The following is a 16,174-nucleotide window of genomic DNA, read 5'->3' as shown; positions in this document are numbered from 1 at the left end:
ACCAGTCAGTATATAATTAAAACCTATAACTTAGTCTGACAGTAACGATGGTATTTTGACGCTAATTCCTGTCAGATTACGTAATTTACATGATGACACAGGTCCTTCGACAGGACCGTATTGGCGGATCCCTTAATTAACAACCCTATTCAACAGTCCATATAAGCTAGCTTGAAGAGGGTGGTCTTGCAGGCCCTGCGGAACTGATCAAGGTTCCGCAGGGCCCGTACCTCCTCAGGGAGCTGATTCCATAGGGTAGGGGCCGCGATTGAAAAGGCCCGTGCTCAGGTGTTCTGAAGTTTGATCTCTTTCGGCCTAGGGATAGTCATTTTATTTTTCCCGGCTGACCTCAGTGCTCTCTGGGGTTTGTATGGGGAAAGACGGTCCCTCAGGTAGGCCGGTCCTCGGCCATATAAGGCTTTAAAGGTAATGACCAACACTTTGTACTGGACCCGGTATGTAATTGGCAGCCAGTGCAGTCCGCGTAGCTCTGAAAGAGCAAAGGCCTCAAACTCAGACAAAGGCCTCATGCCCAGGCTGTCAAGATCCCTTGCCATTATTATTACGTATACTTGCTTTGTCTAGAAGAAACCGAAACTCAAGCGCCCTATGAGGGAGTCCAGTTTACTCCTTCCCAGCATGGCCTTCAAGGTTACTTCAACATGTTATCTCATGGTGATTGTGTACGTTGCTTTGCAGTGTGAGAAACAAATGGAATTATTTTGTGCGGGCTTTTGCTTTTGAATTAATCTCACGCCTAGAGCAAAAGGTGCGTTTGTAATGGCCACAATGAAAGTATATATCTAGCACACCCGCAGTTGTATCCCAGTTGACACTAGCTCAAATAGTGTCTCCAGAGCTTACAATAAACACCTATCCTGAACCTATGGAGAGTCGTCGTTATTGAAGATAGTTCCCTGACCCAACACAGGCAAAGACTCCAAATTATTGTTTTGCTTTTTGCCCTGTTTTGATGGTGCAAATGGAACTGTTTAGGGCAGGAAAAGAGAGGTACACAGCTTCATGAGTGTCAGGCTTAAGCATAGCTAGATTGGAGTCCGGTAGCACCTTAGAGACAAACAAAATTTTGAAAGTATAAGTTTTTGAGAGTCAAAACTGCTTTCATCAGATACATTCCCCCCCCCCCCCCCCCCGCACAATTCTCCCTCATAAATACACAGCAAGGCTGTCTGACTGTCCAACCACATCAAGGAAGCTCCCACCTCCAAAATCTGTTTTCTCACTCTCTAGTTTTGGCGCAGCTAGGGAGAGCCAGTTTGGTGTAGTGGTTAAGTGTGCGGACTCTTATCTGGGAGAACCGGGTTTGATTCCCCACTCCTCCACTTGCACCTGCTAGCATGGCCTTGGGTCAGCCATAGCTTTGGCAGAGGTTGTCCTTGAAAGGGCAGCTGCTGTGAGAGCCCTCTCAGCCCCACCCACCTCACAGGGTGTCTGTTGTGGGGGAGGAAGGGAAAGGAGATTGTGAGCCGCTCTGAGACTCTTCGGAGTGGAGGGCGGGATATAAATCCAATATCTTCTTCTTCTTCATCTTGCTAGCAGGATGGTATGAAGAAATCAAACGTGGTTTGGTACACCTTTTGCAGAACTGTGTAAATAAGACAAAAAAAAAATCTTTGCAAAACTACTTTTTCAGGCAGGATTTTGGGTTTGGGCTCGTGGTTGAATCAGGACCCTCTTCTTCGGCTTCTGGTTAGGGAGCTCCTGAGGAGCTGAAACTGAGAGGACACTGAGATGTTGAGATATCGGAAATTGAGATGTTGGTTTTATTTTCGATTGTTAGCCACCCTGAGTCCGTTTGGAATGGGCGGGATATAAATGGGAAGTAAATAAATAAATAAAGCATTCTTTCCTCCACCATATAGGAAAGTATTATTTGACATATTTCGGGCTCTGTAAAAGTTGATTGCTAAAGCGACTCGATGTTAGAGGAATGTAGATCTGTTTTCAGAAACACAATCAACTAATTAAATCATATTCTTGTCTTTTCCCTTAAGCTCTTCAGAAGAAGAGGCATCTGACAGCCATGGAGCCATGACATTTGAATGACAGATTCAGCAATTGGAAGGATGGAAGTTGTAGACCACAATCCGCCTGCTTGCTCCAAGCCAATTCCAAATGGATACACCAATAAGATTTTTCAGGCCTATTCAAAGGAAAGAAGTGCGATTCTGAATTCTGGTGGCTGTGATAACAATGAACAGGAAGATGCAGCTCGGCATAAAAAGAAGACTAAGGGCAGTCGAATTTGGAATTTGGTTAGCCGAAAGAAGGGCACCTCCATGAATACCAAAAGGCCCCAGTCTATGATCCTCTTTGGAGATAACGTGGAGGTCTTGGAACAAAACCATAAGATGTCCTTTATGGACAGGGTGAGATCTTTCAAGAAGCTGCGGTCATCTGGCACATCCAAGAACTCCTCCAAAAGCAAACCCAGTGCTATCGCTGAGGAAACTCAAGAAGATGCTGAACAGAAGGCACGTCATAGAATTAAGAAGCTCAGTGAAAGTCAACGGCCTTTCCGTCATTCCTATGCAGGCTACATTGAGGATCTGGATTCTTCTTTTGATGATGTGGAGCTAAACAGCTGTGTGCTAGATATGGACACCAGTGAAAGTAAATGGCAGCGGATCGCTGACATTGGAATAAATGGTGAAGATTCCAGCAATGACTGTCACAAAACGTCAACTCGGAGGAGTGTGGCTCCAGAGTTTGAAAATTCTCAGAGATCTGAGTCTGTGCCAGGGGACACTGAAAGGAGGCACACTGTTGCGGTGCCAGAGAATAGAAAAGGAAGAAGTTCGGATGTCTGGAGTTATCTGAAAGGGATTTCATTAACAAGCAAGGATAATCCAAAGCTAAGAGACGAAAGAATTGAGCCAAATTTCCAGGAGCTGGAAAGCACAACGGCTAATTCCTTTTCTTATTTAGACTTTGATTTGAGATGTGAAGAGGAGGCGGAAGCTGGCCAGCTTAAAAGACCAAACAACACAGTTAAAGGCACTTCCTTTGGCGGGGTCCGTCGATTCTTCAGCAGTGTTGCTGAGGTGGCTAGGAAGTGGCGAGCTTCTTCCAAAACATTTTCGCAGGAAGAACAAAGGCCTGACTCTGGTTGTGGATATCAGAGGCGAGAGGTCTCTTCTCACCAGCAGCCGTTGGTCATTGCAAATGATAATGCCCAGGTTTCCTCATCTACTGGAATGTGTCCAGATTCCGGCATCTGGGATAAGCACAGTTCAGAAAGCTCAGCAAAGAAAAAGCTGCCTCCAGGAAATGCAAACACGGAGATTTCTCAAGAAGTCTCTAGTTCTGTTTTAAGTAGTGAGAATGGCAGTTTCAGTGAAACGTCCTTCTTGCCCCACGGCTCAAGTTTGTCTGCTTTCCCTTTCTCAGAATTTCCGGATGACAGCTGCGCATTTCTTGGTGTGCACGGTCTAGCTATGAATCTGTTGCCAATAGACGATCCCCTTCTTTATCAAGTAGATCATAGGGGTGTAGGTACTGCTTCAAGAGAAACCTGGGTATTAGATCCTTGGGGCCAGAGTAACACTGACAACTTGGATCATACTTCAAGAGATACCCGGGGCTTCTATATGCCTTCCTTAAAGGGTCAGGGTTTTACCAATGCTGAATTGGACACTACAGATCAGTACTCTGGATTACAAAGTACACTGGATTACAAAAATTGGTGTGACGCTGAATCAGAACTTTCACGTAAAACAGAGAAGAGTACTTTGGGCCTACGTGCTGTCGCAGAGGATATTAGACCTTTAGCAAGTACTATGGGCACTACTCCAGATTTGGCCAGTCCTGTAGCAGAGATAAAGACTTATTATAGGGCCCCAGTAGATAATGAGTACGTTAATGGCATTTCTCAAGGTAGCCCAGCTATGCAGTTTACTCCAAGTGACAAGCCAGACTCAGGGACAATGCTAGAAGGTAATCAGAACCCTGAGAATACTTCTGGCGATAGCCAGCACCTGGGCAGTAACCTGGTAGACAGTCAGGATTTAGCAAATACACTGACAGATACCTGCGATTTGGAAAGTTCTCCCCTACGTTCTCAGAACATTAGTCCAGCTCCATCAGATACACAGAGCATGGGTAGTATTCCAGAGGATATGTACAGTTCCGGAATATCTGCTCCTTTAAGCTGTCCTACCCAAGCACTGGATCAAGAGAATTCCCCCATGGAAGTCAATGGAAAAACCTTCCCATCCAGACAAAGTGCAAAAAGGAAACCTGACTTTAAATACAGGGAGGTCTGTCACCCATTCCAGGTGGGCCTGTGTACCATTGTCTCCTTCGATGAATTCGACAGTGGAAAGGTAAGAACTCAGTGATGTCTAGCAGTCTTTTCAACCTCTCAATATCAGGGATGAGTGAATTTCCTAAACTCTGTTTCTTTATTGGTCTGTAGATGTTTCATATTGATCTCTGTTCCTTTTTATTTCTGGTGTAACTAGAGGGATTGTAAAATTAAACCCACAACTGGGACATGTGCAGTTTGCTTCAGTTCTTGCTTCATCTCATTTGCATCTTCTTCTCTGCTCCTCTCCAAGATGTTCTTCAAGTTCCTGTGCATGTTGATAAAACACTGCAGGGGGAAAAAACAGTGTGACTTCATGCGGCCCTGGTACTAGGGGCTCTGCCACTAAAGGCAGACCCCCGCAGCGCACCCCCTCCCCCCTGCAAGTTCAGTTAATAAAAATCCTCAAAGTGCGTGCACAGCACTGTGACATCGCTAAAAGTGATGCCATCATACAGGCAGGGAGAGGGAGTGACCGGTAGTGCACAAGAGTGCTGCCACACTGCCGCTTTCCCTACAGTACACTCTTCAGACTGAGGCCTCCAAAGAGCAGTGCCCGGCCACTTTAGGGTTGAAGAGGGCACTGTTTTAGTGGTGCCCAGAAGGTGCTGCTCAGGCGCTTTCAACCCCCAAATGACCGGGCACTGCTAAAACAGTGTTTATTTATTTATATTTATTTATTTGGGATTTGTATCCCGCCCTTCCCACAAGTGGCTCAGGGCGGCTTCCAACAACTAACTCTTCCAAGGAACTCTTCAGTGTGCTCTTCCAGGGAAGCCTCCGAAGGGCGTAGTGCGCTGTGTAGCATTCCTCCGAGCCTACCTTTGGAGGAGTGCTTTGCAGGGGCAAAGGGGGAGTAAGGGGATGCCTAGCAGTGCCCCGAAGACGGGATATTGCTCTAGTCAGCCACTGACCCCGCCTACTTCCACACACCAGCCCTGATTTCATGTATGATCGAATCTAGATTTTTTTTCAGTGTGATGTTTTACTGACGTCTCTGCAGGCTTGTGTGCAGTGGGAAAACGTTGCACAAGAAAAGGAATGTAGTCCTGCAGCTGCGCCGGGATTGCTTTTTTACAGTGTTTCTTCTTTGTGCACGCGTACATTAGTGACGCGGAGAACGTGCAAATGAGCTGGGAGAACTGAAATCTGGATTTCGAGTGGATAGTGTACAAAGTGTTCTGTATAGAAATTCTGTAATGAAAAGCATAACATTGGAGGATTGCTAATTAGAAACAAGACCAGTTAGTTCAGAAATCCCCAAACCCAGAGAATTTTGGAAGCACCCTGACTCATTGCGACCTGTATCTTCCTACTTTTCTCCTCTCCTCTTTAAGCAATGCTGTTTTTATACTCCATCAGTTTTATGCACAGTTCAAGCGTACAAAAGGTAGCCACTGTTTGTTTGTGTTAATTTGAGCTTTACCTGGAAAGGTCACAGATTCTTGGGCTTTTTGGTTTTGCTGTTTACTGTCATCCCGCCCCCGCTCTCCTCATGGCTATATATGGCTGCCAACTGCACTCCACATCTCTGATGATGTGTTCCTTAATGCCACGAGATGCCCACGTGACGGCTAGCGTGGCATAGTGGACAGAGTGTCAGGCTAGGGTCAGAGTTCACATCCTCACTCACTTATGAAGCTCGTTGGGTGACCTGGGCCCAGGACTGTAGCTAGGCAGTGGGGGGTGGGGTGATGCCTCTTCCCAAATATGCTGCACCCCAACCCCCCCAGCCTTCCTTGGAACTCTGGGGGCAGCGGGGGCAGCAGTGGGAGGCCGGGTTCATGAATGGCAAAGGCTGGGCAGGAGGCAACTCCTGGCCGCAGCACCTGTGGAAGTGGTCTGGCATCAGCTGCCTGGCTGGTATGTGGAGACCAGCCTGCAAAAGTCACAGCTGTTTTTTGCCAGCAGCTGAGATGCTCTGCAGCTTCTGTGGGGAGGAGGCGACACCAGCCAGGTCAAGGGCCCTTCCCCCCCACTCTCCTTCCCTCCCTCATCGGTGTCGGGCGTTTGTCCTGCAGATGGCCAGGCAGAGTGCTCCTTGGAGCTGGGCTTCTCCTGCCTCTCCCTTACATTCTTGGGTATCTGTGAAGACCATGGGGGGTGCAAGGCCTGGGGCATGTGAACAAACACACAAGCGTGTGCGGCTTGGATGGTGGCAGGAGGGGCTCTTGGGTTGGGAGAGGGGGGAAGTGGTGTATGGTAGGAGTTTGTTTACACACGGGACCCTACAGCTTGTCTTCATTATTAGTGCTTCACAAATGAAAAAATGCCCCTGAGCAAAAAATTCCTGGCTACAGGCCTGCCTGGGCCAGCCATAGACTTTCAGCCTAAACTACCTCAACAAGGATGTTACGAGGAGAGCGGGGAAGGGTATGGAGTCTATCCTGTTCTATGGCTCAGAAGGGGGTGTCATTTTTTAATTTTGCCCCCCCCCCTCAAAAAAACATGTAGATCTGGTCCTGCTGAGGCTCTAACCCAGCTTGCTCTTTGCTCTACTAGTCTTCTTCTTCCTCTGCGGTTGGTATTTTTTTTAATGCGCACACCAATGGAATCAGAAGGCTTCCATCACCTCGTTGTGTGGTGACCAGTCCTTACTTCAAGGATGCCACAGGCTGGCTCAAAACACCTTTTGTTAGGCAGGCTTTGAGCTCATCTGTTCATCAGAAAACACTTAAAAATAACCTTGACTGAGGCTGAGAGGGTTGCCAAACATCAGGCGGGGCCTGGAGGTCTCCCAGAATTACAGCTCATCTCCAGACATCAGAGGTTGTCTGTTGGCTGCTTTGGAGGGTGAGATCTAGGCCATTGGGCTCTGCGGAGGTCCCTCCCCTCCCAAACCCTGCCCTTCTGAGGCTCCAACCTCCATTTGGGAGGAGGGACGGTGGCTCAGTGGTAGAGCATCTGCTTGGGAAGCAGAAGGTCCCAGGTTCAATCCCTGGCATCTCCAAAAAAGGGTCCAGGCAAATAGGTGTGAAAAACCTCAGCTTGAGACCCTGGAGAGCCGCTGCCAGTCTGAGAAGACAATGCTGACTTTGATGGACCAAGGGTCTGATTCAGTATAAGGCAGCTTCATAGGTTCATGTTTTGGGGAGGGACGGTGGCTCAGTGGTAGAGCATCTGCTTGGGAAGCAGAAGGCCCCAGGTTCAATCCCTGGCATCTCCAAAAAAGGGTCCAGGCAAATAGGTGTGAAAAACCTCAGCTTGAGACCCTGGAGAGCCGCTGCCAGTCTGAGAAGACAATACTGACTTTGATGGACCAAGGGTCTGATTCAGTATAAGGCAGCTTCATATGTTCATTTCTGAACCGTAGGAAGCCCAGTGGATCTGGAAACCCCTCTGGCATCCAGTAATGTTGCTGGGAATTCTGGCTGAATCTTTCCCTCACAGTTTGCTCTCATGGCTGCACCGGAGTAGTTTTTCAGGGCAAAGGCAACAAACGGGTACAAAACGTGTTTATTTTGTCCTGTTGTAGCTTATAAAAACATGGCTTAGTCGGACAAAGTGGCCTGCAATTGTACTACAGGAAAGCTCCCCCCCCCAAAAAAAAAGAAAAGAAAAATCTGATGAGGGCAGGGGTCAAGACGATAAGAGCAACCTATTGACTCTTCCGGCCTCAGGAATGCAGAATCCTTTGCTATTTTGGGTGCACAAGGCATCAAGGCCAAAAGGCACAGAAATAACAATCCCCAGCTAATTTGCAATGCATTTTGCAGGCCCGGGTAAGAGCTATCTTGAGAGTCAGAAAGCTGGCTGTAGGTCACCAGCATCCTAGTGATGGGTGAAAGCAGAATGGCTGGCAGTTGTCCTCCAGAGGTGGGGCTGTGACTCCCCGCCGGGCAGAAGGGCCACACAAGGAATTCTGGAGCCTTTTTGTGACTTACCCTGGAAAACGTGAAACAGGCCTTCACTCTCCAAGGCCGGTGCAGCCTCTCTCTCTTGCACTAGGCTTGCTGAGTGCATGGCAAAGTGGCACAGAGACGTGGCACCATGATGCTTTCCCTCATTATTTTAAAAAACAAATTCCTCCTGAAAAGCAGCCCTAGAAGGCTTGCAAGTGGCAGGGGCAAAGCAGCTTTGAGGTGGGGTGGGGGCTGTTTAATTGTTTCACTTCCTGCTATTTGTCAGCGAAAGATCCCACTGTCCGCAGAGGAAAGGCTGCAGGGCCCTGCCCTGTGCGATCCTTCCAAGGCTGCTTTTCATTACAGGACAGAAGCCGTAGAGGGAAAGAGAGACTAAATGCCGTTTCATCATCTCTGCTTGTCCTGAGAGTTTTGGGATATTTGTGCTCTTGCTGTTCTGGTGTAGCAGGCTTGTCCTGCTGTTGGGTGCTGTGGGGTGGGGCTCCTAGCCTGTGGGTTTGGGGGTTTATTTTTGTCAAATTTGAATAATTTTAGTTGGGAGTTGTTTGAAAACTGCCTTGAGAACCACTATGGCCAAAGGGCATATGAAGCTGCCTCATGTTGAGGTGGCTTCTCTGTTTTGCTTAGTGGACAACTCTTGACTGGTTCTCTGGCAGGGAGAGGGCTTTTCTGGTGCTTTCTACTTGGGGTGGCAGGAGTGGAACCTGGGACCTTTGAGGTGCAAGGCAGTGGTGCTGCCGCTGAGCCAATGCCCCTCCTTTATGGCCACAGCAGAGGTAGACCCCTCAGTTATAAAGATCTAAGGAAAGGATTCCTAGTGGTCTCTGGATACTTCTGGGGACTCTGGACTCTGGGGAGGGCTTGGCCAAGGAGCTGCAGCCGTCTTTGAGCTTGGATCAGTGGTGGTTGTGCAGGAAAGAGTGATTCAGAAATTTCCAGTCACATAACAAGGGAAGCACAATACAAGCCCTTTCTCACAATACAAGAACTCGTGGGCATTCGATGAAATTGCTGAGCAGTCAGGTTAGAACGGATAAAAGGAAGTCCTTCTTCACCCAAAGGGTGATTAACATGTGGAATTCACTGCCACAGGAGGTGGTGGCGGCCACAAGCATGGCCACCTTCAAGGGGGGTTTAGATAAAAATATGGAGCAGAGTGTGTGTATATATAAAAAATTTTTGCCACTGTGTGACACAGAGTGTTGGACTGGATGGGCCATTGGCCTGATCCAACAGGGCTTCTCTTATGTTCTTATGTGACACAGAGTGTTGGACTGGATGGGCCACTGGCCTGATCCAACAGGGCTTCTCTTATGTTCTTATGTGACACAGAGTGTTGGACTGGATGGGCCACTGGCCTGATCCAACAGGGCTTCTCTTATGTTCTTATGTGACACAGAGTGTTGGACTGGATGGGCCACTGGCCTGATCCAACAGGGCTTCTCTTATGTTCTTATGTGACACAGAGTGTTGGACTGGATGGGCCATTGGCCTGATCCAACAGGGCTTCTCTTATGTTCTTATGTGACACAGAGTGTTGGACTGGATGGGCCACTGGCCTGATCCAACAGGGCTTCTCTTATGTTCTTATGTGACACAGAGTGTTGGACTGGATGGGCCACTGGCCTGATCCAACAGGGCTTCTCTTATGTGACTCAGAGTGTTGGACTGGATGGGCCATTGGCCTGATCCAACAGGGCTTCTCTTATGTTCTTATGTGACACAGAGTGTTGGACTGGATGGGCCACTGGCCTGATCCAACAGGGCTTCTCTTATGTTCTTATGTGACACAGAGTGTTGGACTGGATGGGCCACTGGCCTGATCCAACAGGGCTTCTCTTATGTTCTTATGTGACTCAGAGTGTTGGACTGGATGGGCCATTGGCCTGATCCAACAGGGCTTCTCTTATGTTCTTAGTGGAGAAACTTGCCCAGGCAAGGTCATGCCAGGTCATGCTGGGAAGGTTCATCATGTTTCTCTAGTGCTTTTCTTTCCAGAATAGAACTATTAAGCCTGGTTTCTAGAAGGAGGAGAAAACCCAAATATCAGCTTGTTAAGAGGCGTAGTGAGGGCAGCAGTCCAGGTGGAGTGGCGCCCTACGAGCTTCTCATCAACTCTGTGCATGTAGCTGAGCACAGTGAGGCGTGTCCAGCCATAGTGTTTTGCCGGTCAAAGAGCAGACTGAGATGCTGTCCGGCATGTAGCTGAGCACAGTGAGGCGTGTTCAGCCATTGTGTTTTGCTGGTCAAAGAGCAGACTGAGATGCTGTCCGGCTACTTTTGTATATTTGCATGTGCCTATGTGCTTATCAGGGAGCCCTGTAGTACTGCAGTACTGCAGTACTGCAGTCCAAGCTCTGCTCACAGGCTGAGCTCAATCCCAGCAGAAGCTGGGTTCAGGTAGCTGGCTCAAGGTTGACTCAGCCTTCCATCCTTCCGAGGTCAGTAAAATGAGTACCCGGGGGTAAAGTGTAGGTGACTGGGGAAGGCAGTGGCAAACCACCCCGTAAAAAGTCTGCCGTGAAAACATTGTGATGCGACGTCACCCCAGAGTTGGAAACGACTGGTGCTTGTCCAGGGGACTACTTTTACCTTTTTTTTTTACCATATTAGTTGCAGTCTGGATTGGATGTTGTATGTACAACTGTCTTGTTGGCCAGTATTCTTCAGCTCATAGGTCATAATCCTCTGGGGGACCATGAGACCTGCTATAGCCTGCATGTTTTTTGGCTGCTTCGAGGAGGACTTGCTGGGAGGGTACCTGGCAAGGGCACCATGGATGGGGGTGAGGGTCCCTGGATGAGTGTTCTGGCAGCCTGGCGGGCAGTGAGGCCAGGGGGACAGCAACATGCCTTGAGCCCAAGTTTCAAAGTCTGGCCCTTTGGACTCCTGTCAACCTGAGGGCAAAGGAATAGGAAGTCAGTGCACCTAGGAGCACCCGGCCACACCATCACCCCGTCTTTCTGTCTTGACTGGTGAGGACTGCTGATGTGTGCACAGACCAGGAAGTTCTTGGCCAACGCCAACTCTGCATGTGCTACAACCATTCCTGTCTCCCGGGGTGGCCCCTAAACCATTTACTCCTGTCACAGCCTCTGAGTTCCCCTTTCTCTTTGGAGGAAATGGTTGTCTGAGCGCTGAGGTTGTGAATTGCTAGGACAGTCATTTGCCAGGTTTCAGCAGCCATCTCTGGGGAGGGACGGTGGCTCAGCGGTAGAGCATCTGCTTGGGAAGCAGAAGGTCCCAGGTTCAATCCCCGGCATCTCCAACTCAAAAGGGTCCAGGCAAATAGGTGTGAAAAACCTCAGCTTGAGTCCCTGGAGAGCCATGAATGGGGCTGTAGTTCAGTGGTAGAGCATCTGCTTGGTAAGCAGAAGGTCCCAGGTTCAACCCCCGGCATCTCCAACTCAAAAGGGTCCAGGCAAATAGGTGTGAAAAACCTCAGCTTGAGACCCTGGAGAGCCGCTGCCAGTCTGAGAAGACAATACTGACTTTGATGGACCCAGGGTCTGATTCAGTAGAAGACAGCTTCATATGTTCATATGTTTTGGGGAGGGATGGTGGCTCAGTGGTAGAGCATCTGCTTGGGAAGCAGAAGGTCCCAAGTTCAATCCCCAACATCTCCAACTCAAAAGGGTCCAGGCAAATAGGTGTGAAAAACCTCAGCTTGAGACCCTGGAGAGCCGCTGCCAGTTTGAGAAGACAATACTGACTTTGATGGACCAAAGGTCTGATTCAGTATAAGGCAACTTCATATGTTCAAATATGAAGGAACGACGCTTCTCATCTCCTGTCAGTGCATGCGCATGAGCGCTAGGGCGCTGCGCTTAGCCAGCCATTTCACACACAGCAGCTGATGGGATATATTTTGAACAGTCAGCAACAGATTGAAGAATAATTATATTTTCCCCAAAAGATCGTTGCCAAAAGAACAAACTCTCCTGGCTTATAAGCTGCTGGAGGACAGACGCCTGTTGAATCAATGAACGCTGCCTGCTGCCAGCAAGTATGTTCTTCAGCGATGGAGGGGTGGGCCTCAGTCCCAACCCCAACCATGTCCCCATCTTCATCAGCAGAAGGGCTGGAGGGGATGATCTTGTCCCACCCTGACTTTTACTTAGCATGAGCTCATGCCCCACTTCTACCTCTTGCTGGTCAAAAGCCTCATCTAGCCCTACCCACTTTCTGACAACACTTTGTGGGCACCAAGATAGGCCTCAGCCAGCACCATGGGGGGGCCCTTGGACCAGAATGCTTCACAGTGCAGGGTGGTAAGCAGTGGGGGGCACAGCAGGGCTCAGTACTGGGTCCAATGCTTTTTAATTTGTTCATTAATGATTTGGAGTTTGGGAGCAGTAAGCAGTGAAGTGGCTAAGTTTGCAGATGACACTAAATTGTTCAGGGTGGTGAGAACCAGAGAGGATTGTGAGGCACTCCAAGGGGACCTGTTGAGGCTGGGTGAGTGGGCATCAACGTGGCAGATGCAGTTCAGTGTGGCCAGGTGCAAAGTAATGCACATTGGGGCCAAAAATCCCAGCTACAAATACAAGTTGATGGGATGTGAACTGGCAGAGACTGACCAAGAAAGGAATCTTGGGGTTGTGGTAGATAACTCACTGGGCGTTTTCGCACTCACCTTCAAGTGGTGCGACCACCCTCCTCACGCCGGCGGATCTGCAGGGATTTCGCACCAGAAGCGCCGGCGCACCCAAAAGAGCCGGCAACTTCCGTCGCGAAACCAGCTCAAACGTTTTCCTGCTTCTTGGCGGTTTCCGTTTGAGCTGGTTTCGCGATGGAAGTCGCCGGCTCTTTTGGGTGCGCCGGCGCTTCTGGTGCGAAATCCCTGCAGATCCGCCGGCGTGAGGAGGGTGGTCGCACCACTTGAAGGTCAGTGCGAAAACGCCCACTGAAAATGTCAAGACAGTGTGTGACTACAATAAAAAAAGGCCAATGCTATGCTGGGAATTATTAGGAAGGGAATTGAAAACAAATCAGCCAGTATCATAATGCCCCTTTATAAATCTATGGTGCAGCCTCATTTGGAGTACTGTGTACAATTCTGGTTGCCACGCCTCAAAAAAGGTATAGCTTTGGAAAAAGTCCAGAAAAGGGCAACTGGAATGATTAAAGGGTTGGAACCCTTTCCATACAAAGAAAGGTTAAAATGCTTGGGGCTCTTTAGCTTGGAGAAATGTTGACTGAGGGGTGACATGATACAGTTTTACAAAGTTATGCATGGCATAGAGAAGCTAGAGAAAGAAGTACTTTTCTCTCTTTCTCACAATACAGTAACTCACGGACTCTCAATGAAATTGCTGAGCAGCCGCGTTAGAACGGATAAAAGGAAGTACGGTACTTCTTCACCCAAAGGGTGATTAACACGTGGAATGCACTGCCACAGGGTGTGGTGGCAGCTACAAGCTTAGACAGCTTCAAGAGGGGATTACATAAATATATGGAGCAGAGGTCCATTAGTGGCTATTAGCCACAGCATATTGATGGAACTCTGTCTGTGGCAGTGATGCTCTGTATTCTTGGTGCTTGGGGTGGGGCAACAGTGGAGGGCTTCTGGTGTCCTGGCCCCATTGATGGACCTCCTAATGGCACCTGGGTTTTTTTGGCCCCTGTGTGACACAGAGTGTTGGACTGGTTGGGCCACTGGCTTGATCCAACAGGGCTTCTCTTATGTCTGGGACAGTGATGCTCTGTATTTTTGGTGCTTGGGGGGGCACAGTGGGAGGGCTTCTAGTGCGCTAGCCCCACTGGTGGACCTCCTGATGGCACCTGGGTTTTTTAGGCCCCTGTGTGACACAGAGTGTTGGACTGGTTGGGCCACTGGCCTGATCCAACAGGGCTTCTCTTATGTCTGGGACAGTGATGCTCTGTATTTTTGGTGCTTGGGGGGGCACAGTGGGAGGGCTTCTAGTGCGCTAGCCCCACTGGTGGACCTCCTGATGGCACCTGGGGTTTTTTGGCCACTGTGTGACACAGAGTGTTGGACTGGAGGGGCCATTGGCCTGATTTGACATGGCTTCTCTTATGTTCTTATGTTCTCTGGTGGGGTATAGAGTAGAAGGAATTGGGCACCTCAGATCACAATGAATGAGGTGGCCCTGACTACCCCCAGCTTTCCAGGTTGGTTAAGCAATTGTACCAACATAGTGTGCTCTTGATTCCTGAAGCTCTGTTGACTCGTGGGCACCTAAACCATGATGGGCAGGCAGGCTCCTTCTCACCCACATGGGCAAAAATGTCCCCCAGAATGGAGCATCTAGTTCTCAAGTTCCCAATGCTGCTTTCTAAAGAAGAAATACTGCTTTCTAGGGGCAGGACTAAAGAAATAGACAATTCTAGTAGTTTAATGTGAAGAGCAGGGATTGAAGGGATGGTTGCATCATCCCAGGGGTCTGTAGAGGAAGGGTGGCCAAACTTGCTAAATGTAAGAGGAAGCCTGCATTAAATTCCTCTATGGCCTCCAGGAGCGCACAATATGTGTGAAAGAGCTGCATTTGGTCACCCCTGTATAGAGTGAAGCCAAATATGACATGAGGGAATCTAAGAATAGAATTCTGGGATCCAGGATTTAAAAAAAGGGGAATAGCAAACGCACAGAGGTGTCATCCTTACTCTCCCATTCTGTTTCCAAGTGTCTCCTCTCCAGGGTGTATGTCGTCCTTGTGGGGAAAATGTCACGGAGGCATCTGACCCTGTTACTTTCTAGAGGCAATAATAACCCTGGGGAAGGGGTTGATGTCAGCTACCAATTTACATGGTGGGAAGGGTTAGGCCCCCCCCCCCCCCCCAATATTACACAGATACATTGCAGCCCTAAACTAACTGTGGGGCCTGCATAATTCCTATTTCCCTATAACAATGCTGGGGGGTTCCATTCACGCTGGACAGCTGTCTGGTTTGGCCCTTCCTTCCTACAGGGAGTGCATCGAACAGCCCCGGCCCCTGGTTTCAAGGAAGCCCAGCTTTTCTTCACTGCAGTCCTTGACTGCCCTCTTCAGGCTTCGGGTGGAAACCAGAATTTTCCTTTTCTGGGATTTGAAAAGCACCTTTTCTCCAACCAGTTGAAAAGAAATCCACCAGCCGCAGCCTCAGACGATTGCTTGTCTGTTGGCCTTTTGGACAGCTCCTGGGAAAGCTGGGCATTTTCCAGGCAGCCTTAATGTTCTGGTTTCATTTCTTTTTGTTACCTTCCCCTCCCGCCATTCCCGCAGAGCTTTGTTAGCGATCCCTTGCTGTCCGGTGTGGAAAAGGGGCGGGGGGAACAGCAACGAAAGGAAATGAAACCGGAACATTAAAGCTGTCTGGAAAACAGTTCGATTTGCTTAGGTGCTTCTGACGGGGCTGTCACTGCTGCTTCCATCTCAGGCCAATGCTGCCTCCTTCCTTCATCCTCTGAATTAAAAGAACCAACCCCCCCCCCCCCCCCCACAGTTCTCTAAAGTGCTGTGTACACATTGATGGAGATAGGTTATTATACAACAGTCAATATAATGTTTGACTCCCATGGCAAAAGATCATAGAGGGTGTGCTTTCACAGCAGCTTAGAGGAACATTAAAACCTGAGTGCAGTCTACCAAGTCAAGTCAAGAGGAGACCCTGCTCGGCCTTCCGCATGTTCTTATGCTGTACCATTTAGTACGGTGTGTCTGGGGTTGGTAGGGGGTGGCCATACCATACCATAGACCTTTATTGGCATTAATACAAGAATACCAACAGTGAAACCAACAGTGACGCTATAGAATATAATAAAACCTTAAAAAAAAACAGCAAAAGTTAAATGACATAAAATAGCAGTAGGCTATGCATGAGTCAAAGCCTCTCTGATTTGGATCGCAACCTGTAAAAAGCAAGCAACGTGAGTAGTGACAAAGTTGTGTTTCCCGTGGAGTAAAAAACGAACCTTGGCATTGTCAGAAAGGGGTTGGTGAGAACATATTGCAGCCCAGGATTCCCAAATTGTGATCTGCCA

General features: G+C 48.8%; 1 protein-coding gene across 2 annotated transcripts in view; it reads left to right on the top strand.

Moving 5' to 3' along the window:
- Nucleotides 1-16,174, top strand: part of ARHGEF9 (Cdc42 guanine nucleotide exchange factor 9) — a 497,418-nt gene that overhangs the window by 97,329 nt on the left and 383,915 nt on the right. For both annotated transcript variants that reach the window (XM_060249023.1, XM_060249022.1), the window contains exon 2: nt 2,016-4,346. In XM_060249023.1, coding sequence (XP_060105006.1) covers nt 2,064-4,346 — 2,283 coding nt within the window. In that variant the 5' untranslated portion in view covers nt 2,016-2,063. The remainder of the gene's footprint in view (nt 1-2,015; nt 4,347-16,174) is intronic.

This window comes from Heteronotia binoei, chromosome 11 (assembly GCF_032191835.1).
Source record: "Heteronotia binoei isolate CCM8104 ecotype False Entrance Well chromosome 11, APGP_CSIRO_Hbin_v1, whole genome shotgun sequence".
Lineage (NCBI taxonomy): Eukaryota > Metazoa > Chordata > Lepidosauria > Squamata > Gekkonidae > Heteronotia > Heteronotia binoei.
This window is presented reverse-complemented; position numbering and strand designations above follow the sequence as displayed.